At 41.3% G+C, this 25976-nt stretch overlaps 1 protein-coding gene across 6 annotated transcripts in view; it reads right to left on the reverse strand.

Moving 5' to 3' along the window:
- DTNB (dystrobrevin beta) overlaps positions 1 to 22524 on the reverse strand; it is a 245239-nt gene extending 222715 nt beyond the window's left edge. For all 6 annotated transcript variants that reach the window (XM_060117915.1, XM_060117913.1, XM_060117914.1 and 3 more), the window contains exons 1-2: positions 22358 to 22524; positions 1395 to 1462 (exon numbers count right to left, since the gene is read on the reverse strand). In XM_060117915.1, coding sequence (XP_059973898.1) covers positions 1395 to 1461 — 67 coding nt within the window. In that variant the 5' untranslated portion in view covers position 1462; positions 22358 to 22524. The remainder of the gene's footprint in view (positions 1 to 1394; positions 1463 to 22357) is intronic.
- Positions 22525 to 25976: the final 3452 nt, after the last annotated feature.

Genomic DNA, 25976 nt, shown 5'->3' on the forward strand with positions numbered 1-25976 from the left:
CAGCACAGAGAGAGAAGGTAACTTGCCCAAGGTTACACAGCCAGGAAGTGAGGGAGCCTAGATCCAAACCCAGGCAGTCTGACTGCAGAGCCTGTATTCAACACCATCATGGTCTGAGGAACAGACAGATTCAAGACTCACTTTTGAGGGAACACTCAGCTGCACTCTGCCATTTCCTTGGAGGTGAAAGGTGAGGTGGAGAGAAGTGACTCCAAGCTGTCTGGCTTAGATGACTAGCAGTTAGCGACTCAGAGCTACAAAAGTCCTTAAAGGTCACCCAGACCGACTGCCTAACCAATGCCAAAAATTTCTTTTCCTCCTTTAACAAACAGTTATCTAAGCTATGCCTGGCAGGACAACGTAGGTCTGAGTTGAGTCAAACTCTGCCTCCCATTACTAAGACTCTAAAGACTTAAAACAGCTTGATAGTTGGAAGGGTCTTCTGAGACTTGATCTGCTGATTTTCACTCTGTGGTAGGTAGAATTCTAGAATTCTGCAACTACCTCAGGGGCCATCTCAAGCCCACTCCTACTTCCCCCCCTGGCTTCAGCCAAGCAGAACGAATTTTATGACACTCATGTTGAAGGTCCTTGTAAGGAGCACAGTGCTTTTAAAAGGTTTCACAATCATTGGTACAGACTAATAACCTTATTTCCTGGCTAAGGAATTTGAGGTCCACCAAGTATGAACGCACTGGTCAAGGTCACTTGGTCAAGGTCACACAGACAAGCAATCGCAGAACAAAACAATCCTTCAAATACTGGGAATTGTCCTTCTCTTCCTGGCCATCTTTTTCTTTGTTTGAGTTTCATATAAGAAACATACAAGAATATAGGAATATATGAGAATAAGTAAGAATACATCAATATAAGACTTTTTTAACAGAAAATTTCAAAGGGTATACAGTAAAGTACTATAGCAAAGTACACATTCCTGCTTTTACTTTTTCCTACAGCTCTAAGTGTTTCCTAACACTTAGTCCTCCTATCTTCTGAATCTTTATCTAGTGTAAGGTAGTTTACACAATATAATGTATTAATTATTTATCACCACCTGCAATCTCATGGTAACAATGGAGTTACAGCAAGAAGTCTAAATTGACTGGCATGCCTTAAACTCACAGATATTTTAGGTAACATTTCTGCCTTTTTATTTATGACCTTGAAGAAAGCAATTCAAGTCAATTCAATTAAAATATATGCCCTGGCTTGGTGTCCTCCAACTGCACGATTCTTTTTTTTTTTTTTTTTTTTTGCACGATTCTTTAACTCCCATTCTTCCCTTTCTAAAGCTTATAACATAAAACTTCTGATTAATGCTATGACTTGATCGGGAATAAAAAAAAAACATTCCCACACATACAAACAGGATTCCAGAAGCACTCAAGACTCACGCATTTCTATGAACAGCTGCCTCTTCTCTGCCATGGTCTTCCGCTTGTTCCCACTTTCCTCAATCATCCTAGAGACAAAGAAGGATACAATAAACCAACGTGTAATTTGACAATTCCACCAAGTGCTTATCAGTCTGTTGTGAAGAGGTACAGGAAACCAAGCTGTGTATGCACACATTAAAAGGATATCAGTAAAAATAAAGTAGAAGCCCGATACAGAAAAAAACAAACTGCTGTCCCTTTATTCGATAGCTTCTAAAATATTATAAAGTCAATACTTACATGAGCTCATACACTTGCTTCCTGTGCTGAAAATATGGGGCCATGTCTTATTTCTAACTTTATTTTCTCTGCAGAGTCCTGGATTAGTTGAGACATTTTCCCCATATTCCTACTGCTTTACATAGATAAACATGTTACTAAAGATAATTTAGATAATAATTATAATGAAAGGCTATAATAAAGAACATCAGGATAATTCGCTTATACATAAAAGGTATAAATAGAATCTTTTATTTTTATATTAAAAAGTATTAAACAAAAAAGGTATTCATCCACAAACTCAAAGAACTCCTAAATGTAAGTTTTTAATCACATGACTTTGGCTATGCCAGTCACTTTGTTTAAGAAAAAACTCTTTCCATGCATTATCTCATTTAATCCTCCCAACAACTCTGGGTGCTGGCATTATTATTATTATTATCCCCATTTTACAGATTAGGAAACAGATGCCTAGAAAAGAACACTAACTTGCTCAAGGACACACAACTCAGAAGCGGTAGAGTAGAATCCCAACCCTTTCATTAAACTTCTTTCATAATTTTTGCCTCTAGATGCATATTTTCAAATCCCTATGCTTAAAAAGCTAGAACACAATAGCCCATTGCATGGACCCTACTGATGCAAAATCTGTGACATCTCAGCCAAACTTCGCCTTACTCTATGAAGAAAAAAATATCTAGACAAATAGCATAAGCTAAATATCCCTAAGAAGATTAAACTGCTGTAAATCATGGAGTGATTTACATAACACAGTCAAATACGTTAGAATCACGAATTAAATGGTAACTACACAAATTACGTATCTATTAAAGCAAAGTGCCTGCTGAAAGTTTAGTTATAAATATATCCTAAAGAAAATTTAAAATGTAAATATATTCCTTACCATTCTGCAATTAATATTTTGATCATTAAAACTATCCCTTTCCAGGCTTCCCTGGTGGCGCAGTGGTTGAGAGTCTGCCTGCCGATGCAGGGGACACGGGTTCATGCCCGGGTCCGGGAGGATCGCACATGCAGCGGAGCGGCTGGGCCCGTGAGCCATGACCATTGAGCCTGCGCGTCCGGAGCCTGTGCTCCCCAACGGGAGAGGCCACAACAGTGAGAGGCCCGAGTACCGCAAAACAAACAAACAAACAAACAAACAAAAAACTATCCCTTTCCTAGGTCACTGAAATGTTACCAAATAGGCTTCAATGTACATGATGGTTACCTAACAATTTGCCCCCAAGAGGAAACAGTTTTAAATAGAAAGAAAGTAAGCCAAAGAAAAAGCAACCAGAAACAGCAAACATCTAATGAAATCTAGGTCCTAGAGAAAAAAACAAGAGTTGGTACCAGGAGCCTATAATTACAATGAAACAAAGATATTCAAAAGCCTCCTCCCTGTCCCCAGACTTGGTCTCCCACTGGGTAATACAAATTTTAAATGCTAAACACGAATTAAAACAGAGAATCATAATGTCCTTTATAATACATATCATTTATTATATACTTCTTCTACTTTTGCTATTTCTTTAAATCACTTTTTCTCAAGGTAGAATTATGAATTCCTGGAGATCCCTAAGTTCTTCATTACAGTTTTTTAATTTTGTCTTTATTTCCAGATTAATCTTTTAAAAAATTAATATAAACATATTTTAGATCATCTGGATGACCACGAAACTACAAGTACTGCCGATGCCACTTCAGAGCCCACATCTGCATGTGGTGATTACTGTGGAACTGGAAGCAAGAGAACACGTAAAGCAGGCGTCAGCAAGCTAGAGAAACTATAGTACCTGGACCAGATCTGGTCTGCCACCTGTTTTTGCAAATAAAGTTTTACTGGAACACAGCCAAACCTATTCATTTATGTATTGTCTAAGGATGCTCTCATACTACAATGGCAGAGTCGAGTGTTTTCAACAGAGAGCATCTGGCATGCAACGTCTAAAATGATTACCATCTGGTCCTTTAAGTAAAAGCATGCCAACCCAACCTAAAGCAATAGTAATTAACATTGCATTACTACACGTCTGGCTTTCCCATGGTGCCTGATAAGAAATCCTTTATTAGCTACTTTCTTCTCTGTCTTACTTCTCCACTCTTCTACCAGTATTTCCTAGGATCTAAAAAAAAAAAATTTTTTTTTTTAAATTTGCACTTGAGTCCTTATAGAGCGTTTGCTTCTAGGGTAACCCAAAGTAAGACAGATTTGATCCTTTAAAACAGACCTTCAAGATGAATTCTGTAAGTGGATCACTCGCCAACAGATGACAAGGATCCCAGTGCTGGTAGTAAGCAGCTTGGTGAGAACCCCTGGTGTGCTGCTGCATGGATACTACTAAGACTCATGAAGTGGTGGAGCTAGTAAGGGACACAGATAGGAGAAGATAATTGGCTTATGCAATAGCTTTAGCATTTGAGAGATAGGAGAACTGGGAATTTTAAAGACAATTAAATGGTTGAGCTTTTGTTAAGTAGGACGGATGCACAGAAGAAAGAAAATGTCAAGGCTTAAATCAGCCAAGTACCAGCTCAGAGCATGCTATGAGAGCCAGAGACCTCCATGGCAGCACTTTTTAAGGAACCCTCAGCTCCCACAACTTGAGAGCAGATTGTGCTAAAAATCAGGCTCAAATTCTGTTTACGAAAGTAGGCAGCTTAACAAAGAAGACTGAATTCATAGTCCAGCCAAGATTCCCCTGAACCCTATAGGCCTGAAGAAGTGGCTCTCTGCTCTTGCTACAAGGGCAGTCTCCTCTGCCTAAAGAGTATGCCAAGTTCTCATCTGAGATGCATGCCTAGAAAGATGCTGACCCTCCTCAGGATCTGTTTCTACCTCCCTCACTGCTTCTACGCTAATAACTAGGGTCAAGTCTTACATCATCAGAAAGGGAAGGTACTGTCCCTGCTTTGGATGGAAAAGGGCTGATTCATCAAAACAGCTGCTGGACCTGACGATATGCGCTAACAGGAACTGGAAGAACATACTTGGGAATGGACCTTGAGAGTGCTGAACTTGAGCCAAGTGTAAAGTAAGACAGTTTGTTGAAATGGCGGTACTCATCCCATGACCCAGGATTTAATGTTCTGAAAAGGACACCTCGTGCCAGTCCTAATAGGCCACTAGACTGGCTCATTTAAGCTGGGCATGCGGGTTTTGGTGGCCTAGAGAAAATGAACTGGAGATGCTGGAACTGCAGAGCAAGTATTAAGGAAACAGTTAATAGGGTGCTCCCCTTCCCCGTATCTCCTGGCCTTTACTGAATCCTTCTATACTGATTGACAGCATCTGCATTTTCTGTTTGTTTGTGTGTTTGTTTGTTTAAACAGAGAAACCAGGCTTTCTCTGACCTCTGAAGTCCATTTTGTTCCTTGCATGACAGGCCTGAAATGCTATAAATTTACCACTCCCTAGAAACAGTCTTAATCAATGATTGATTTAGTTGGTATATACTCTACCTACCTTGCCCCCTAAAAGGGTATAAATCTGAGGACATATTTTACACAGGCTCCTAGAGTTCCCCAGTGGGAATAAGCTTCTGTCACCCACAGTGGTAACTTGCTTGATAACAAAACCTTTATCTGCTAACTTCCCTTCCCTGTCTCACCTCCCGGTCCCCTGCTGATATTTGCAGCGATAACCTCCAAAACAAAATACTTGCACGCAAATCCTTGTCTAAGAGTCAAATTTCATAAAATCCAAATGTATTGGGTACACATAAATTAACATTACTATAAATGATTTCCCCAGGCCTTAGCATGACTCCATCCCAGTGCTCCATGGATACTAATACCTCCATCTTTGTAATTATGATTTGTTTGTTTGTTTGTTTGCGGTACTCGGGCCTCTCACTGCCGTGGCCTCTCCCGTTGCGGAGCGCAGGCTCCGGATACACAGGCTCAGCGGCCATGGCTCACAGGTCCAGCCACTCCGCGGCATGTGGGATCTTCCCGGACCGGGGCACGAACCCGTGTCCCCTGCATCGGCAGGCGGACTTTCAACCACTGCGCCACCAGGGAAGCCCTGTAATTACGATTTTAACAGTCCACACTCAACAAAGATCTAACCCTACCACCACACCTGATTACGTCCTTGTCTTCCTGATATAACTTTAAAGATCAACAGTTACATGAATGTAAACACATCTCTCTTCTTCCTTCCACTTGGACTCCTGGCACTTTGCCTTTTCTGAGCCTCATAATCTAGAAGTAACCAACACCTCCTTATCATTCACTTCACATACTAACTCTGATTTCAAACACTGCCATTTCCTTCCTCATAATCACTCTCACATCCACCCTTTTTTCCCATTTCAACTGCCAAAAATCTTTGTCCACATGAATGCACAAATAAAATTCTCTGACGCGGTGATCTCAGGACTCTACAACCCCTCCTTCCTGTGGTTCATCCTGTGAAATCTACTCGGTACATTTATTCAAGCGTGTTTGATCTTCACAGGATCCTGATCACCCTACTTAGGGGCTTCATTCCACCCCATTAAAAAAAATCAGGGCTTCCCTGGTGGAGCAGTGGTTGAGAGTCCGCCTGCCAATGCAGCGGACACGGGTTCGTGCCCCGGTCCGGGAAGATCCCACATGCCGTGAAGTGGCTGGGTCCGTGAGCCATGGCCGCTGAGCCTGCGTGTCCGGAGCCTGTGCTCCGCAACGGGAGAGGCCACAGCAGTGAGAGGCACCGCATACAGCAAAAAAAAAAAAAAAAAAAAATCAGAACACAAAGTGAAATAAGCCAGACAGAGAAAAGACAAATACTATGTAATCTCACTCATATGTGGAATCTAATAATACCAAAAAAAGTCAAACTCATCATAGAAGCACAGTAGATTGGTAGCTGCCAGGGGCTGGGGGGTGGGAGAAACGGGGAAATACAAAGCATACAAACTTTCAGTTACAACATGAATAAATCCTGGGGATCAAATGCACAGCATGGTGACTGTAGTTGATAATACTCTACTGTATATTTGAAATTTGCTAAGAGAGTAGATCTTAAACCACCACCACCACACACAAAAAAGAATGAGCTAATTAACTTAATTGCAGTAATCACTGCACAACGCATACATTTATCAAATTATGTTGTACACTTTAAACATATACAATTTTATTTGTCATTATAGCTCAAAAAAGCTGGGGGAAAACTTTAACAATATATTTGAACACGTTTCCATGTCACTGAATACTCTTCAAAACCACAATTTTGAATGACAGAATGGAATTTTATCACGATCATTCATCCAAGCCTTGACTGTTGACAATTATTTCCAACTATCTACTACTGTGAACAATGCAACAATAAACATCTTTAAAGTAAAATTTAAAAAACGAAGAAGAACCAGAGTACAGCTTTAGTCTACAAAATGAAAGAAGACGAGAGTCCTAGCTATGAGAATGTAAGCAGTTTCTTCCATATGAAAGGAGCTGAAACTGTTAGGTTCCTAGAAAAGATTATTTAATGACCTAAGCCCAAGGCCAAACTGAAAAAATGCACGATCCTTGAAAGGAAAAATTGATAAGCTGCAACTTATCAAAATTAACTGCTCTGCAAAAGATACTATGAACAGAATGAAAAGACAAGCCCCAGAGTGAAAGAAATATTTTCAAAACACATATCTGATGAAGAACTTGTATTCAAATTATGAAACGAACTCTTAAAACTCAACAATAAGAAAACAGCCCAATTTAAAAATGATCAGGGCTTCCCTGGTGGTGCAGTGGTTAAGAATCCGTCTGCCAATGCAGGGGACACGGGTTTGAGCCCTGGTGCGGGAAGATCCCACATGCCGCGGAGCAACTAAGCCAGAGCGCCACAACTATTGAGACTGTGCTCTAGAGCCCGCGAGCCACAACTACTCAGCCTGAGTGCCACAACTACTGAAGCCCACGCACCTAGAGCCCATGCTCCGCAACAAGAGAAGCCACCACAATGAGAAGCCCGTGCACCCCAATGAAGAGCAGCCCCCGCTAGCCGCAACTAGAGAAAACCCGTGCGCAGCAACGAAGAGTCAACTCAGCTAAAAAATAAATAAAATAAATAAATTTAATGATCAAAAGATCTGAACAGATACCTTACCAAAGAAATTATACGGATGGTAAGCATATGAAAAGAGGTTCAACTGCATTTGTTATTAGGAAATTACAAAGTAAAACAACAAGATACCACTATACACCTATTAGAATGGCTAAAATCCAAAAAACTATCAATAGCAAATGATGACAAGAATGTAGAGCAACAGGAACTCTCACCCATTGCTAGTGGGAATGCACAGACAGCCTGGCTGGAAAACGGTTCTGCAGTCTCTTACAAAACTAATCATAGTCCTACCATACAATTCAGTAATTGCACTAGGTATTTAACCAACTAAGTGGAAAATGTATATTCACACAAAACTTGCACCCAAATGTTTATATCAGCTTTATTCACAACTGCCAAATACTGAAAGTAACCAAGATGCCCTTCAATAGGTGAATAGATAAACAAACTACTACTTTCATAAATGGAATATTGTTCAGCAGTAATAAATAAGCTATCAAGCCATGAAAAAACTTGAAGCTTAAATGCGTATTGCTAAGTGAAAAAAGCCAGTCTGAAAAGGCTACACACTATATGATTCCAATTTTATGACCTTCTAGAAAAAACAAAACAATACAAATGGTAAAATGATCAGTGGTTGCCAGAGATTTGGGAAGAAGGGAAGAGGAATGAATAGGTGAGGCACAGGGGAATTTTTAGGGTGATAAAACTTCCGTATGATACTGTAATGGTGGACACTGACACTATACATTTGTGAAAACCAAAAGAAAATTACAACACAGAGTGAACCTTAATGTATGTAAAAAAAAATTTTTTTTAATCCTTTAGGAAGTCAGAGAACCCCAGAGTGAAATGGAGAATTAACAAAACAATCTAACTTCATTACAAATATATGAAACAACCTCACTGAACAGGGTGGGGGGAAAGTATAGTAACCTAAGTAACTCTGGAAGTGAACAGAGTCTGTTAAAACTAAAGGCAAAATAAAATATATATAAGTACTGTACTCTGGTTTCCCACAGGTTATGGGCCAAGAAGTCTAATACTGCTATGCATGTATGCATAACTGAACAATTAAGTAAACAGATGGCAGATGGTGAAGTGTGAGGTTACAGATAAGCAAGGTGAGAAGCTATAATGATCCAGGTGGTAATGGAATGGATTACAATTGGAGACATCAGTATACATTCATGGTTAACTCAATATAGATATATGGATAGTTACATATAAAAGCATTTGTAGGTATGTGTATACGCATTAGTATACACATATACATGTCCTTGCTCTGTCAGCTGAGAGGGCCTAGAAACAAAAGTATCCCAAAGCAATCAGCACATTTAGTGGCCAAATTTTTGTTTATAATACCATTCTTCAATAAAAGGAACTAGGGCTCCTCCGAGAAAAGCCTGAGGCAAGAAATATACACAATGAGCCTGGATCATCTTGTAGTATAGAAAGTAAAGAAGTCCTGGGAGGAAAAAAACCATATGATAGGGGTATATCAAAGGGACACAGAGGCTAATTGAAAGAGCTCCCAATGGCCAAAGTTGGAAAAATTTCAGCAACAAAAGAAAGTAGTATTAAATATCCTTAAGTTGATACTGATACATGAGAATGAAGAATCGACAAATATCCTGTACAGAAAAATTCCAAATAATTTACATGGAGACTCTGCCCTGAAGAAGGTGGAACATAACTCCTCCCTCCTTAAGTGTGAGCTGCACACAGTGACTTCCTTCCAAAGAGGTGAAGGGGGAGGGGGAAATAACTTGACAGTGGAGAAACCTGATAAACACTACCTCAGCTAGGTGATCAAGTACAACAACAGTGATAAATTTTGTTGACAGCATGGACCCTTGACACGATGTGATGAAAATGGCATTTTACCTCTGTGGTCTTCCTCCCCAAAACCCATAAACCCAGTCTAATCATGAGGAAAACATCAGGCAAATCTCAATTGAGGGAAAATTTACAAAATACCTGACCAATACTCCTCAAAAGTGTCAAGTTTCATCAAAAACTTGACCAGAAAAAGCCAAGAAACTGACAAACCCAACAGAAGTCTAAGGAGATGACAATTAAATGTAATGTGGTATCCTAGATGGGATTCTGGAACAGAAAAAGGCCATTAGGTAAACACTGAAGGAAATCTGAAGAAAGTATGGATTTTAGTTAATAATAATGTATCATCACTGGTTCATTAACTGCAAGAAATGAACCATACTAATGTAAGATGCTAATAACAGAGGGAACAGGGTGTAGGATACATATAGAAACTATTATTGTTCAATTTTTCAGTAAATCTAAAACTGTTCTAAAAAAGTAAAGTTCACTTTTTTAAAGACAGTACAATTACATATTTCTTCTCCTTTATTCTCAGAACTGACTTAAAAACAATTGCTTTTTAATACAATATAGATAAAACAATACCTATAAAATTGTATTGTTGGGCCTGTAACATACAGAATTCTTTAATAAGACATAATCTTAAATGTCTCTGTACCTAACCACAGTGCTTTAAAATAAGCAAAAATTGATAGAACTGAAAGGAGAAAGAGACAAATCCACTTACACTTGGAGACTTCAACACTCTTCTATGATCAATACACGTAGAAAGTCAAGATGAATATGGAAGGACTCAACTTCACCATCAGCCAACTAGATCTAATTGACATTTGTGGAACAACCCACCCAATAATGACAAAATACAAATTCTTTACAAGTGCACATAAAACATGCATCACTAAATTCAGAAAAGCAAAGTCCTCTGGAGATGGAAGAAGAATAATGTGACTGCAGAGGAATACCAACTCTATTAGCTATGATTTATTTATTAGGCTGGGTTCTGGGTACACTGTATTATTCTTTATGCTTTATATGCCCTATTTCATAATAAAATTTTAAGTCATTAGAGTATATTCTCTGGTAAACCTTTCCTTTAGTGGTCTGGAGGGTTAAAGAGGCAGGTCTCCATACATTTTATTATTAAAATGGACTACACCAAAAACCATAACCTCTGAACTTTTATCGAAATATACAGAAACGCTCACAAACTCCATAATTTGGTACAATATTTATTATTTCAAAGCCTCAGCAATGTCTCTACAAGTATCCCGAGAGTATCTGCTAACAAAGGATGGATTTTTAGTTTGTCACCAAACTAAAATTGTTATTTTTGTCTATGTATTATTTCAGTCAGTTTTACTAAAACAGGAAGAAGAAAAGTTTATGGCTTTTTGTCTTTTACTCCTGAAGTAAGAAATCTCCAAAGAAACTTCCAAAAATATATCATTAAGTTAATAAAAATTTAAGACATTAATCAGGGACCTCTCTGGTAGTCCAGTGGTAAAGAATCCACCTTCCAATGCAGGGGGCGTGGGTTTGATCCCTGGTCGGGGAACTAAGATCCCACATGCCACGAGGAAACTAAGCCCGTGCGCCTCACCTAGAGCCCAAGTGCCGCAAACTACAGAGCCCACACGCTCTGGAGCCCGCGTGCCACAACTAGAGAGAAACCCTTGAGCCACAACTACAGAGAAATCTGCACGCCACAACGAAGAGCCCGCATGCCGCAACCAAGACCCGACGCAGGCAAAAAAAAAAAAAGATATTAATTAGCACACAGCTATAATCATCACTGAAAAAAGCTCAGTAAGTTTGTCTTCATATTCAGAATACTTCGTTTTAAAATATCTCAACTGACCATATTAGCCTCATACTATCATTAAGCAAATACCTTAAGGCACAATACACTCAATGGTATATATAAACCCATACATCAAATAGTATTTTTAACAATGTTAAGGGGTTTTTTTAGTGATTCTCCTTTTCAATCTGCTTAGACCATTATTGTTTTGTACTTTGCATTTCACTGAAAACAAGCTCATAATATAAATAGAAGTACCAGCTCCGCTTGTTTCCTGCTGTTCATGTGTCCTTGCATTAGCACTTCAGTCTTCAGTTGAATCTGAAACTTCAATCCGCAGATTCTTTGCAGGAATCTTTTTAAGCCCTTTGTCTATTCATTCAGCAAGCTTCATTTCATGCAAATCAGATAATATAATCTGAAAGACCCCTAAACCAGGTAGAGGTTAACTGTAATATGTCCAAATAGAATGTAAGCAAACAAATAAGGAGGTTCACACTGTCGGCCCCTCCAGGTTGTGGTGTGCCCATGATCCTCCCTTCAGGTTACCTCACTTTCTGTACCTGATGTATATCATCAGACATACAGACGGAGTAAAGTGACACACTATGATTTAAATATTAGTAAAGTTAATTGCCCATTTTTTTCTTGTTATACCCTGCCTAGAAGATCATTTTGCACGCCTCCCACTTTGGAAACCATTACTCTTAAAAAAAACTAGAATGAAAAGATGAGACTGTGCTAGGCTTGAGGAGCAAATAAGGAATGTGAATGGCAGAATCAGATGAGGAAATTTAGAGCCTAAGTGGTTAGTTAACTCGGCCTAACATTCCAAAGCTAGTAATTCGTGGAGTAGGCAACCAATCTGACAATAAAGCCTATTCTCTTTCCACTGTGCCACATCACCCCCTCCAAGGCAAACACGAGGACTCCAGGACTGAGGAAAGAATACAGGTCCCCAAGCCCTGGTGCTGTGCAGACCTTAGGTCACAGTTAAACAGGGTCAGGAGGCTAGTGCAGCAAAACGTCTGGACCCTCATTAGCCCTGTCAGGGAAGCAATGTGTTCCAGAGCTAGACTAAGTCTGCAGGTATAAATTAAGTAAATCCCACAGTAAAGACTAAAGGAAAGAAAGCAGGCTCTAGAAATGTTTCCAGAAAGTCTCTATACTACACCTAAGTGTTAAGTATCCCTCACTTCCCTTGAATCTTTTTGTTAATGTCTTAACTTCCAGCTCTCAGTTACTTCAAAGCATCTAGGTATCAAAACTTCTTGTGTAAGTTCCTTTTCTGCCAGCAAAACTCCTGTCAGTTTTTCTCTGGATGCTCCTTAAATTAAGAAGTCAGAGATCACTGTGCTTGTCACTAACAAGTTCTTAACTGGAACTAATCAAACTTCCCTATAAGAGAACTAACTTCCTTGCTTATTTCAGGAAAATTCTCAACTATCCTTCCCCTAATACTTCTTTTCTTTTCTCTTCTCTTTCAGATTAAGAAAAAAAAAAAAAAAAAAAAAAAAAAGCCAGTGAAAGTAAACGTTGGTAAAGCCCTAGAGACTGGGTTTTTTGGTTTGTTTGTTTGATTTTACAAATCTGAAAAAGTTCTCTAGGTTCCAATAAAAAATATTCAGTGACTGCACTCCATTACTACAGAGCTCTGAATAGCAAATATAACCTCCCAGGGCTGTGGTAACTGGTGTTTTCGATTTTTTGGCCACGACTGGCAGCTTGCGGGATCTTAGTTCCCCAACCAGGGATCAAACCCAGGCCCCCTGCAGTGGAAGCACATAGTCCTAACCAGGAATCCCCTGTGGTAACTGTTAAATAAATTACGTAAAGCATTTAGCACAATGCCTGGCACAAAATAAGAGCCTAATAAATGTTAGCTGCCATTATTATTATTATTATTATTATTATTATTATTGATATTATTATGTAACTACCCTCTTGAATGATGCCTAGACTAGAATTCTATTGGCAAGACTCTTTTTTCTTAATTTACAGTTTTTCTGATTTATTTAAAAGTATAAAAATATAGACCTGGAAGAAGAGAAAATACTTTTTTATCAATCATTTACAACATTTTAAATCTGGAATAGAGGGACTTCCCTGGTGATGCAGTGGTTAAGAATCTGCCTGCCAACGCAGGGGACACGGGTTCGAGCCCTGGTCCGGGAGGATCCCACATGCCGCGGAGCAACTACGGTCGTGCGCCACAACTGCTGAGCCTGTGCTCTAGAGCCCACGAGCCACAAATACTGAGACCGTGTGCCACAACTACTGAAGCTCACGCGCCTAGAGCCCGTGCTCCGCAACAAGAGATGCCACCGCAACGAGAAGCCCGCGCACCGCAACGAAGAGCAGCCCCTGCTCACCGCAACTAGAGAAAGCCCGCGCGCAGCAACAAAGACCCAACGCAGCCAAAAAAAAAAAAAAAAAATCTGGAATAGAGAAAGGGTTTTAACAAAATTGAAAGGCGGTAAAAGAGCTAGAAATGCCGTGTGCCCAAGGACACATACTACTGGCACACATACCAGTAGTTTATTCCTAGTACACATTCTAAAAGACATGCATGTGTACACAAAGAGACGTGACAAGAATACTCATAGCAGCATTATTTGTCGTAACAAATAAAATCAGAACACACTAATTGCCAATCCACAGGAAAACATAAAACTGTGATATAGCCCAATACCAGAATCCTATTCAGTGAAGAAAATAAATGCACTAGAGCTACATATATCCATATGGATAAGTCTCACAATACTGAGAGAAAAAAAAAATAAAGTTATAAAAAGATATAATTAATACTGTTAATATAAAGGGTTTTTTAAATGCAAAACAATATACATTTTAGGGCTACTTACATATGTAATAAAAGTATGAAAATATGTACAAGAATGAAAAGCATCAAATGCAGAATAGTGGTTCCCTCAGAAGGGGAGGAGAATACAACTGGGAAGCAGTAGGGGTTAACTTTAAAAGGAGCCTAGTGTCTTAAGTTAAGTGGTGTGTACACAGGTATTCACAATTTTTATTCTCTATACCTTTTTGAGGGCCAATATTTCACAATATTTAAAAAGTTAAAGGAAAATAAACTCAAGGTCCAAGCAACATAGTTTACTCCGGAGCCCACATGCTTAACCATGACACTATTTATTCTATTTTTGTTTGTGCAGTTAAAAAAGGTTTAGTCATTTTAAGAAACTGCTCAAGAACATGTAAAACGTCACACCGGTAAAAAGCAATGAAGTACCTGACTAAAGGAAAATTTTCACACAAATCATATTGGAGACACAAAGCGGTCAGATCACCACACTCAGGAATCATGAGGGTAAGCCAAAAAAACAAAACCCAAGTTGAACTTGGAACATAAAAGTCTTGTTTAGAGAGAGCATGTAGAAAGAATATGGGCTTTGAAGTTGGACCTGGTTCAAATATCACTCCTGTCACTGATTGGCTGTGTGGCCCTAAACAAGTTCTAACTTCTCTGAGCTCAATTTCTTCACCCAAACACTGGAGATACCATACCTAGCTTCCACAGTGGTAAAGATTACAGTGTAGACATTATCTATGAAAATCTCTTGAATACAGTAGCCTCACACTAAATAACAGTTGTTATTACTTGCAGAAGAAAGTCTCTCTCTGGCAAGAGGAGACAGAGCAAGCAGAGATAAAAATTAAAAGGAGGGAGTAAAGCGTCTAGAAAAAGAAGCCAGGAAGAAAAGAAGCTTGAATGGTTAGGGACTGAAAAAGTCCTTATAGAGTCCCTAAAGTTACTCCCGCCCCCCAAAATTTTTTTTTTTTACTGTACACTATTTGATTATAGTGAAGCTTAGTTACAGAAATATTTGGTCCAACCTGATTATTGCTGAAATGCCATAATATATAGCATATATATATAACATTATAATCTATAGCTTATACATAATATTGTTAATATACAAAAATTCAAGATCAAAATGTGTTTTCTTTAAAAGTTCATTTTTGGTTGTTAAAAATGTATTAACAAGTAAATCAAATACAATATATCTGTTTCTCTCAGTTATCTGCAACTCAGAAAGGTCTGTCCTACTCACATTAAAGAGAAATCAATGATAATTTCAACAAATGCCAAAAAGCAATAAAATTCAACACCCAGTAAATATATAAACCAAGAATAGAAGGAAACTTTCTTAAATTGACAAAAGACACCTACCAGAAACCTTTAGTAAGTATCATATCTAACAGTGAAAGACTGGGAGCATTCCCATTCAGGAAAAAGACTAAAATGCCCATTATCATCACTGCTATTCAACTTTTGCACTGGAGGGTCTAGGCATTGCAATAACACAGAAAACAAGATAAGTGGTATCAAGTTTAGAAAAAAGCCTGGTCAATTAAGTCTTCTAGTCAAAGCAGCCCAATAAGTAAACACTTCGATGCATCCCCTCTGCTCCAAATACATAGCAATAGATATGTTTAAATATATTTTTTAAGTTACTAAAAAGGCTCAAAAACAAGACAACCCTTCACTTGGATCAGAAACAGAAGATACACAAAACTGTGAGCAGGACTGAAGCTACAGGTGCTGGACTCTGAGTCTAGAAGCAGGTGTATACTTCCTTCAGGGCAACAGTGACACAGAATGAAGGAGGTGGAGAAACAGGAGACATCTGAGCCAGATTCACTGCTTAAAGCCAAGGATGAGGCTAGAGCTGAAAGGAAGTGAAAAAGTACTGCTGTCAGTCTCTGCCTAGAACTATGGTTTATGTGGTGCTCTGGGCTCTGAAAAGTGAGAAGATAAAAACACAGCCTCATGACCAGGAAATGAACCAAGACATTCACACACTCTGTGAGTGGATCTAAAATAGCCCCAATTACCTCAAAGAGCACGACCCTGACCATTATCATATCTGACTTCTTGACTAGAGTCCAGTCAATCAGTGGAAGCACCTGAAATATCACCACACAGAGAAGGGTGAGCACAGAAGTAAGAGAAACAAAAGCAAAAGTACTCACCCTCAAATAAGTCTGTAAATCAAAACTTCAAAACATATAAAGAGGGCTTCCCTGGTGGCCCAGTGGTTGAGAGTCCGCCTGCCGATGCAGGGGACACGGGTTCGTGCCCCAGTCCGGGAAGATCCCACATGCCGCGGAGCGGCTGGGCCCGTGAGCCATGGCCACTGAGCCTGCGCGTCCGGAGCCTGTGCTCCGCAACGGGAGAGGCCACAACAGTGAGAGGCCCGCGTACCGCCAAAAAAAAAAAAAAAACATATAAAGAAGTATAATGCTAAGAAAGACAGCCAACAAAAGCAACAATTAGAATATAAATTCATACCAGATGCGGTTGAATTTTACAGAACAGTCTAAGATTTTTTTTTTAAGTACATTTAGGGTGCTAGGATATACAATTTTAAAATTATTAGGAACGCAAAATTGGACAGGCAGTTTCTTACAAAGCTAAAGATACCTTTACCATACGATCCTGCAATCACGCTCCTAGGTATTTACCCAAGAAAGCTGAAAACGTATGTCCACACAAAAACCTGCACATGAATATTTATAGAAGCTTACTCATAACTGCCAAAAACTGGAAGTATCCAAGATGTCCTTCAATAGATGAATGGATAAACAAACTGTGGTACTTTCATACGATGAAATATTATTCAGCAATAAAAAGAAATGAGCTATCAAGCCAAGAAAAGACACAGAGGAAACGTAAAGGCATAATGCTAAGTGAAAGAGACCAGTCTGAAAGCCTAGAATACTGCATAATCCAAACCATATGACATTCTGGAAAAGGCAAAACTATAGACACAAGGCTTCCCTGGTGGCACAGTGGTTAAGAACCCACCTGCCAATGCAGGGGGCACAGGTTTGAGCCCTGGTTCAGGAAGATTCCACATGCCGCGGAGCAACTAAGCCCATGCGCCACAACTACTGAGCCAGCGCTCTAGAGCCTGCGAGCCACAACTACTGAGCCCACGGGCCACAACTACTGAAGCCCACGCGCCTAGAGCCCGTGCTCCGCAACAAGAGAAGCCACCGCAATGAGAAGCCCGCGCACCACCACCAAGTGTAGCCCCCGCTTGCCACAACTAGAGAAAAGCCAGCGCGCAGCAACAAAGACCCAATGCAGCCAAAAATAAAATAAATAAATTTGTTTTAAAAAACCAAAAACTATAGACACAGTAAAATGATCAGTTGTTATCAGGAGCTCAGCAGGAGGGAGGGGGGAATGAATGGGTGGAATACAGGGGATTTTAGAGCAACAAAATTATTCTGCATGATACTGCAATGACATTACATGAAATGTCATGTGATAACATTTTGCATTTGTCAAAACCCATAGAACTGTACAACACAAAGAGCAGAAGCCTAATATAAACCATGAACTTAAGTTAATAATAACGTATCAATATATATTCATCAGTTGTAACAAATGTACCACACTAATGCAAAATGTTAATAATGGGAAAGTGCCCCTGAAGAAGAGGGGGTTTATAGGAACTCTCTGTACTATCCACCCATTTTGGTCATATTCAGTTATGTACACAATTTTTTTTAGTATCATGGACAGTTCCACTTCTGGGTATATACACAAAAGAGTTGAAAGCAGGGATTTGAACAGATATTTGCACACCCATGTTCATAGCGGCATTATTCACAATAGCCAAAAGACAGAAGCAACCCAAGTGTCCATTGATGGATGAATGAATAAGCAAACATAATGTATGCATACAACAGAATAGTATTCAGCCTTAAAAAATAAGGAAATCCTGGGAATTCCCTGGAGGTCCAGTGGTTAGGACTTGGCGTTTTCAATGCCAAGCGCCTGGGTTCAATCCCTAGTCAGGGAACTAAGATTCCACAAGCCTCGAGGCGGGGTCAAAAAAAAAAAAAAAGGAAATCCTGACACATGTTACAATATAGATGAACTCTGAAGACATTATGCTAAATGAAATAAGCCAGACACAAAAGGACAAATACTGTATGATTCCACTTATAGGAGGTGCTGAGAGTAGTCAACTTCACAGAGGCAGAAAGCAGAATGGTGGTTGCCAGGGGCTGGAGGGAGAAAAGAATGGGGAATCAGTGTTTAATGGATACAGAGTTTCAGTTGAGAAAGATAAAAATGTTCTGGAAATGGATAGTGATGTTTATACAACAATGTAAATGTACTTAATGCCACAGAACTGTACAATTAAAAATGGTTATAATAGTAAATTTTATGTTGTGTATATTTTGCCACAATAAAAGAAATGAGGAAAAGTGCTGAAAAACTGCTTTTCCAAATTGAAAAATACATATATCACTTCATTTCACCATATAGAAATTCCACACAGAAAGCAAAACTTCTTTTTTAATTTTAGAAGAAAATACAGATATACAGAATTCATACCCTGGGGTAGAGAAAATTTACTTAAACCAGACAGAAACCAATAGTTAATTTAGTGTAAAATTTTCCATAAATATAACATTAAAATGTAAAACTTGTATACAACTAAAGACATTGTTAACAAAAGGAAAAGGCAAGCCTCAGACTGGCAGGATGCTTTGGCAACACATAAATCCAGCAATGAATTAGTATCCAAAGTAACCTAACTGTCCCACAGTTAGTGAAGGATACATAAACAGTGATTTAAGTCTACAACTGAACACTACTCAGCTTTTAAAAATAAATGAACCAGACCCACAAGTGGCAACATGGTTAAACCTCCATCAATTAATTTAAAGCATGCACCACTTTGACCCAGCAATTCTACTTTTCATTCACTGCAGCAATGGTGAAATGGCAAACAGCTTTAATGGTCATTAATGAGGAGAGGATTAAATAAACTACAGTACAATATATACTATGTATGGTATTGTGTAGTAGTCAAGAAGAACCAGGTAGATCTTTATGTTCCATCATGGAAAGATCTCAGACATTCTGTTAGGAAAAAGTTGCAGACCAATGTCTACAGTATCATGTATGTCATTAATGTGGGCATTGGAGGAAACCCTATATATAGATGAAAATGCTTACAGAAAGGTCTGGAAGGATCACAACAAACTGATAACTGCCGTTTTGGTGGAGAAGGGAGTGGGTCAAGGGGCCTTGTATTCTGTCTGTACTGTTTGAGCATTTAATAAGAGAGTGTGCATTCATGAGCCATTTGCAGAGCTGCAGTACACAGCCCCAGACTGCACAATACAACTCCAGGAGCTGCCATTCACAGGCATTCCGATGTGAATGGCATCCCCTAAAATTGGGCAGTATGCTTCCTGCACTAGATGCCACAGCCTTGATACTTGTATAACTAGAAATAAATAAAATGAGAGGTGATGAGAGTATTTACTGCAAACCAGCATGAGGGAGTTTCTACGGTGATGTAAATTTCTATATCTTGATTGGGATAGTGGTTACAAAGTACAGACAGTCCCCAACTTACAATGGTTTGACTTTAGATGGTGCGAAAGCAATACACATTCAGTAGAAACTGTACTGCAAATCTGAATTTTGATCCTTTCCCTGGCTAGCAATATGCAGTATGATACCCTCCCGTGATGCTGGGCAGCGGCAATGAGCCACAGCTCCTGGTCAGTCACAAGAGTAAACAACCGAGATACTTACAACCATTCTGTTTTTCACTTTCAGTACGGTATTCAATAAATTACATGAGACATTCAACACTTTATTATAAAATAGGCATAGTGGTAGATGGTTTTGCCCAACTGTAGGCTAATGTAAGTGTTCTGAGAATGTTTAAGGTAGGCTAGCCTAAGCTATGATGTTCGGTAGATTGGGTGTAGTAAATGCATTTTCAACTTACCATACTTTCAACTTACAGTGGGTTTATCAGACATAACCCTACTAGACCAGCTCTGCACAGGACATCTGTGCAGACATCAGTAAAGTTGATTTCGAAATAAATGTAAATTAAATATATAAATAAATAAAATACAATATCACTGAGAAAACCTAGAACAAGGCATCCAAAATTACAGGACCTAGGCATCCCAAAATAAGAACTAGTAGACACCTGCTGGTTGCACTCTTAAGTACACAGTCATAAAACTAAAGAGAAATTAACTTAGTTCTTCAAGGCTTACTATACAATGCCAAATTTGAATTAATATTTTATTTTTATACAAGGAAATGTAGGTCCTGAGAGATTTATACTAAAGATATAAAACAAGTGGTAACTTGGCATTCTATTGGTTTTAAATCTGATTTCTTAACTAAGTAGAAATTTTGTCTCGCACACATAGTGGACATTCAAAAGCCTTGCCAACACTACCTTGACTACACAACCCCCTTCAAAAGTAATTCCACTTATGTACGATAAAAATTCTCACAGAACTCATAAAAGGTCAAGTTTTAATTTGGCAGACAAAGTAACCCAACAGGCACTGCAACCCAGGCAACTGAAACAGCAGCCTGGAGCTCGAGAGTCCAGAAATCCAACTAAGGCACAAAAAAGGCAGAATCCCAGCCCTTACAGAAGAGCAGAGATACATCCTCTTATGACAGATCTAAGATCCAAGAACCAAGATAAAAATGAAAAAGTGTTTTCTAGACAAAAGTACTCTCCTTCCTCAAGTGATAGAAAAGGGCCAGAACGGGATGATTTGAAGCAACGGCCCAAGGAATAAGCTCCTGGCAGCCAACATGCAATAAAGATGTGAAAGTGGCAGCATGACCACAAGATATGACAACTCCATCACCTTAGCCATCACTTTAAATGCCCAGACCTAAGAACCTGGGTTACCTCACACGGCAAAAAAAAAAAAAAAAAAAAAAAAAAAAAAAAAAAGAGAGAGAAAGAGAGAGAGAGAACCTGAGGAACAAGGGAAGTCCATTCAGCCATCCCTAACACCAGATTTATCAATAGTGCTCTGTGTAAAATAGAGCATAGAGCAAAACCTTCATTCAGGCAATACGTAGGTATTTAGTGCCTGCTGTGGGTTAAGCACTGTTCTTGTCACTGAGAATTTAGCAGTTCATAGTCATGGAGCTTCATTCTACTTGGGAAGAAAGGTAACTTCTTTTCTCTTTCCAATTTCCATTTCCCTTCTCTCTCTTTAAATGTTACGCAGAAGTTCCTTCAAAACTCTCCCAAGTACCTCCCACAAGCTTCTTTGACCCTCCTGCTTTAATTCTCAAAGCAAGCAATTTTATGGCTCCAATTTCCCAATATTGGGGAAAAGAGACCTAAAGTGAATGAGACAAAATTCAATGTTGCTTTGTACTTCATACGCATACCTTTACAACCAAATTGCCAGCACTTAAATAGCAAATGATGGTTGTGTTTTACACAATTTTGCGGCCCCAGTGCTGACCACGGTTCTCTACCCAAGGTACCTAACCAATAAACGTTTGCTGAGGCTGCTGGAAGGTCTCCCTAATCCCAAGGCCTGACACAGTAATTTAACGGCAAGCATTCGTTAGCTGCATCCTTCCTCCTCTCAGGACACCTTCCTTTAACGGGTGACCTCGGTGCACAGGTTCACTGATAGGTGCCTCGGGAAATAGTGTTTTGAGGTGATGTGAAATAAATTCCCTTCCCTCTGCCAGGGCCTGCCTGCCTCACCTGCCCTCTGCCAGGACCTGCCTCCTTCGCCCCCTTAAACACCTAAGGCAGAGCCTCCTCCCTGCAAGCCGGGCACGGGCAGCATCAGCCCTGCGCCCGCAACCCGGCTCCGCGCCCTGCGGCCACAGCGCGCTCGGGACCCCGGAGCCCCCTCAGCGGCCCGGGGCTCAGAGCCCGGCGGCGGCGGCCCGGAGCTCCGCTCCATCCCCCGCGCTCGCCCCTCCAGGTCCGGGCGCGCGGCGCCGTCTCCCCTCACAGCGCGCGCTGTGCAGCGGCCCCGGCTCCCCGCGCGCCGTCTCCGCCGCTCCCGGCCCTGCACCCCCGCAGGCTCCCGAGGTGAGGGCGCTGCGCGGGCTCCTTCCCGCTTCTCGCGGGCGCGAGGCTCTGGCACCGCGCTCCTCTCCCGCAGCCTGCGGCGGCCGCCACAAACCCCCACCGTACTCACTTCCCGGCCGGAGCTGGGGGCGTCGAAAAGCTCTCCGGCGGCCGCAGCGTCCTCCGCCTCCTCCGCCTCCGCCGGCCCGGCCTCAGAGGCTGAGGCGGTGGCGGCACCCGCTCAGGCCCCGGAGCCGCCCGCGCGGCGAACGTTCTCAGGCACCCGGCTCGCGCCGCTTCCCCGCCCGGCACGCGCAGCGAGCCCGCCCCCGGTGCGAGGGCGCGAGGGCGCGGGGGCGCGAGGGCGCAGGGCGGGGGCCGGGCACGCGCCGCCTGCGCGAGCGCGCGGCTGGGGGCGGAGCTTCCGCCGCGCCGAGGAGGGGGCGGGCCAGCGGGCCGAGTTCCCCTCGAGGCCCGCCCCCTGCGGCCGGGTTCCGGGCGGGTGGAGTAAACTTACCCCCTGCGGGCTTTTCCCCTGAGCCAGCTGCGGGCGGCGGAGTTGCGTTCCAACTCCACAGGTATGTGCCCCACCGGCTGGATGCTCGGCCCGACGTGACTACAAGGTAAAGAATGCAAAGAACCACCCCCATGAATCATTCATCCGCACCTCGAGCAAGAGACCCTGCCCTGAGTGATTTTTCCGTGTTAATTCAGCTCAGCAACCGTTAACTGAGCACCGACTCCGTGCCTAGCGCTGTAGCACTGTACCAGGTGCTGTGTGGGTACACCGTCAAGGTCCCTGGTCTCCAGGAGCGCGTAACTTAGTGGAAAAGCGGCCGTGTAAACAAGCAGGTCTGGTGATCCGTGCAAAGCCAAGCCACTGTGAGATGCTGTGGGAGGGCAGAGGAGGAAAAGATTACTTCCGCTTGGAGAATGCAGAGGGATTCCTGGAAGAGGCGGCATTTGTGTTCAGCCTGCAAGGAAGAAAAAGAGAGAAATCCTAGGAGAAAAAAAAGGGAGGGCATCAAAAGCTAGGTAAACAGCTTGGGCAAAGGAACAGAGAGTGACCAAGGTTTACCATCTCAGCATCAGCTTTTTTGTTTTAATATCCGTTTTGATAGAATCCTTTCCAAACTATGTGAAACAGGAGATGATGCCAAATGAGGAACAGCAAAGCTTTTTTTTTAACGGCTCAAAGGATCATTTTCTCAACTTTATTTAAGGCTCAAGACAGCAGTGTCCTTTAAGGACTTTTGATATGTTAGTGAAGGCTGGAAATCCCTAAGCTAAGAGAGCCCAGGCCCCTGTGCTTTGAGTCTGGTTTTTCACTGCTTTTTAGCACCTTATGGTAAGGCAGATCGTACCACCTTCTGCTGCTGTCTGTCTGCCTGCCTGTCTTTAGGACATCCTCTTCCTCCTCCCCTTATCTTCCTATTTTTAAACCCCTGTGGTGAAGGAAATGCTGATAACCAACTTTGTTAAGTGAGAGTAAACAGGTTACTCAAAAAAACTGGCATCACCTATCATTTATGAATTTTGTGACTATTTTGCATGCTTAGAAGACTTTTTCACTTGTATGCAGGGTCTTAACTATGTTTTGAATATGTTAAGGTACTCAAAATACAGGTAAAAGACACGTTGTTTATTCACTTACTACTCATTGAGCACCAGCTGTGTGGGAGGCATTGAAAGGGTAAAACACTGATCCTGTCCTTTGGAGAAAAGAGGTGTAAATGATGTAAAACAATATGTAAATATGGTTTGTTCTGTTTGCTCTACTGACTGAAACCAAAGTAATTTCAATATGTGGACTAGCCATTCTGGGAATTAACCACTTTAAATGTACTCATATTAGCCTCTCTCCATCTCGGTTCTGTTTTTCATCACCTCACACATCCTCAGAAAACTTCTTTCAAACATATTGCAGTCATCACTCTCACTCCCAAAGTTACCAACTTCTTTTGCCTACTTGTCCTTTTCCTTCACCATCTATTCATGTTCAAGCTTTTCCTGTCCTAAAGAAAAAGGAGGAAACCTCTGTCATTCTAGATCATGCTCCAGTTACTATTCCCTCCCTGTCTTTTAAGACCAAAGTCTTAAAAGTAGTTTACACTCATCTCTGCCAACTCAGCCCCCTCTCACTCCCCGACCCATAGCTGTGTAGCTTCTGTCCCCCACATCGCTGCACTGCTCTCAGTCAGTAAGCGCTGGCTTCATCCTAAATGCCCCAGGCCATTTCTGAGTCCTCTATTACTAGAGCTCTTGGTGGCATTTGACGACACAGAGCTCTCCACTCTTTTTGACACCCCCTTGGCCTTCACAACGGGACTCATCTCCTAACCCCTCTGACCACTCCTCCGTCTACAAGGTTCTGTTCTCAGCTTTCATCGCACCCAGTACATTCTCCCTGAGCCATTGCATCCACCCTGTCTTCATCTGCCACATATATCGGCAACTCCCAAGTGCATTATCTAGCTCAGACCACTCATCTGAGTTCCATGTACACACAAGCCTACTAGACTTCTCCACCTGGATGTCCTAGAGACCCCTGAAGTTCTACTTGTCTAAAACCGTTGGACCCTTGGTTGCCCAGGACCTGGGAGTCATCCTTCATTCTTTACCCACGCCCACCCCCGCCACACCCAACAATCCCATTGATTCTCCTCAAACATAAATCTACACTCTGTCCCTCTTAGCTCCTCTTACCTAGGCTAATGCAATACCCTTGTATCTTGTCTCCCTCCTGTAGTCTTGTTCCTTCTGATCCATGTCCCACACCGCATGTCAGAATTGTTTTTTTTTAATTTGCCACTTGTGGTGTCACTGCTGGCACATAAGACCTTCCATCTATCTAGCCCTTGTCCACTCCATCTCTTGTCTCTTCCTACACATCCCCCATCCAAACTCCTGAAATGTTCCTACTTTCCCTTGCCTCCATACCTTTGTGCTTGTTTCTCTCTCTTTGGACTGTCATCTGAATACAAGCAAAGAAGTTCCAACATATACGTAGCCAGATTTCCACATATGACGAAACTATAATCTAAGAAACTTTCTTGAAATAAGAAAATATAAACCTACAAAATGAAAGGACTCACATGTACTTGGGGAAATGACCACAGAATGATCAATTTTGAGAGCTAGCCTCTTAAAACTATTAGACAGGGACTTCCCTGGCAGTCCAGTGGTTAAGACTCCGTGCTTCCAATGCAGGGGGCACGGGTTCAATCCCTGATCAGGGAACTAAGATCCCACATGCCATGTGGTATGGCCAAAATTTTTAAAAATAAAAAAAATAGGACTTCCCTGGTGGCACAGTGGTTAAGAATCTGCCTGCCAATGCAGGGGACATGGGTTCAAGCCCTGGTCTGGGAAGATCCCATGTGCCGCGGAGCAACTAAGCCCGTGCGCCACAACTACTGAGCCTGCGCTCTAGAGCCAGCGAGCCACAACTACTGAGCCCACAGCCGCAACTACTGAAGCCCGTGTGCCTAGAGCCCGTGCTCCACAACAAGAGAAGCCACCACAATGAGAAGCCCCTGCACTGCAACGAAGAGTAGCCCCCGCTCGCCGCAACTAGAGAAAGCCCACGCGCAGCAACGAAGACCCAGAGCAGCCAAAAATAAATAGATAAAATAAATAAATTTTAAAAATAAAATAAAATTAAAACTATTAGACAAAAAATAACAATGATAATCATCAAGGCCTCCATATAAAAAGTTCAAATTATTTAAAAGTGTAAGAAAATTAGG

Source organism: Mesoplodon densirostris, chromosome 14 (assembly GCF_025265405.1).
Source record: "Mesoplodon densirostris isolate mMesDen1 chromosome 14, mMesDen1 primary haplotype, whole genome shotgun sequence".
NCBI classification, from domain to species: Eukaryota; Metazoa; Chordata; class Mammalia; order Artiodactyla; family Ziphiidae; genus Mesoplodon; species Mesoplodon densirostris.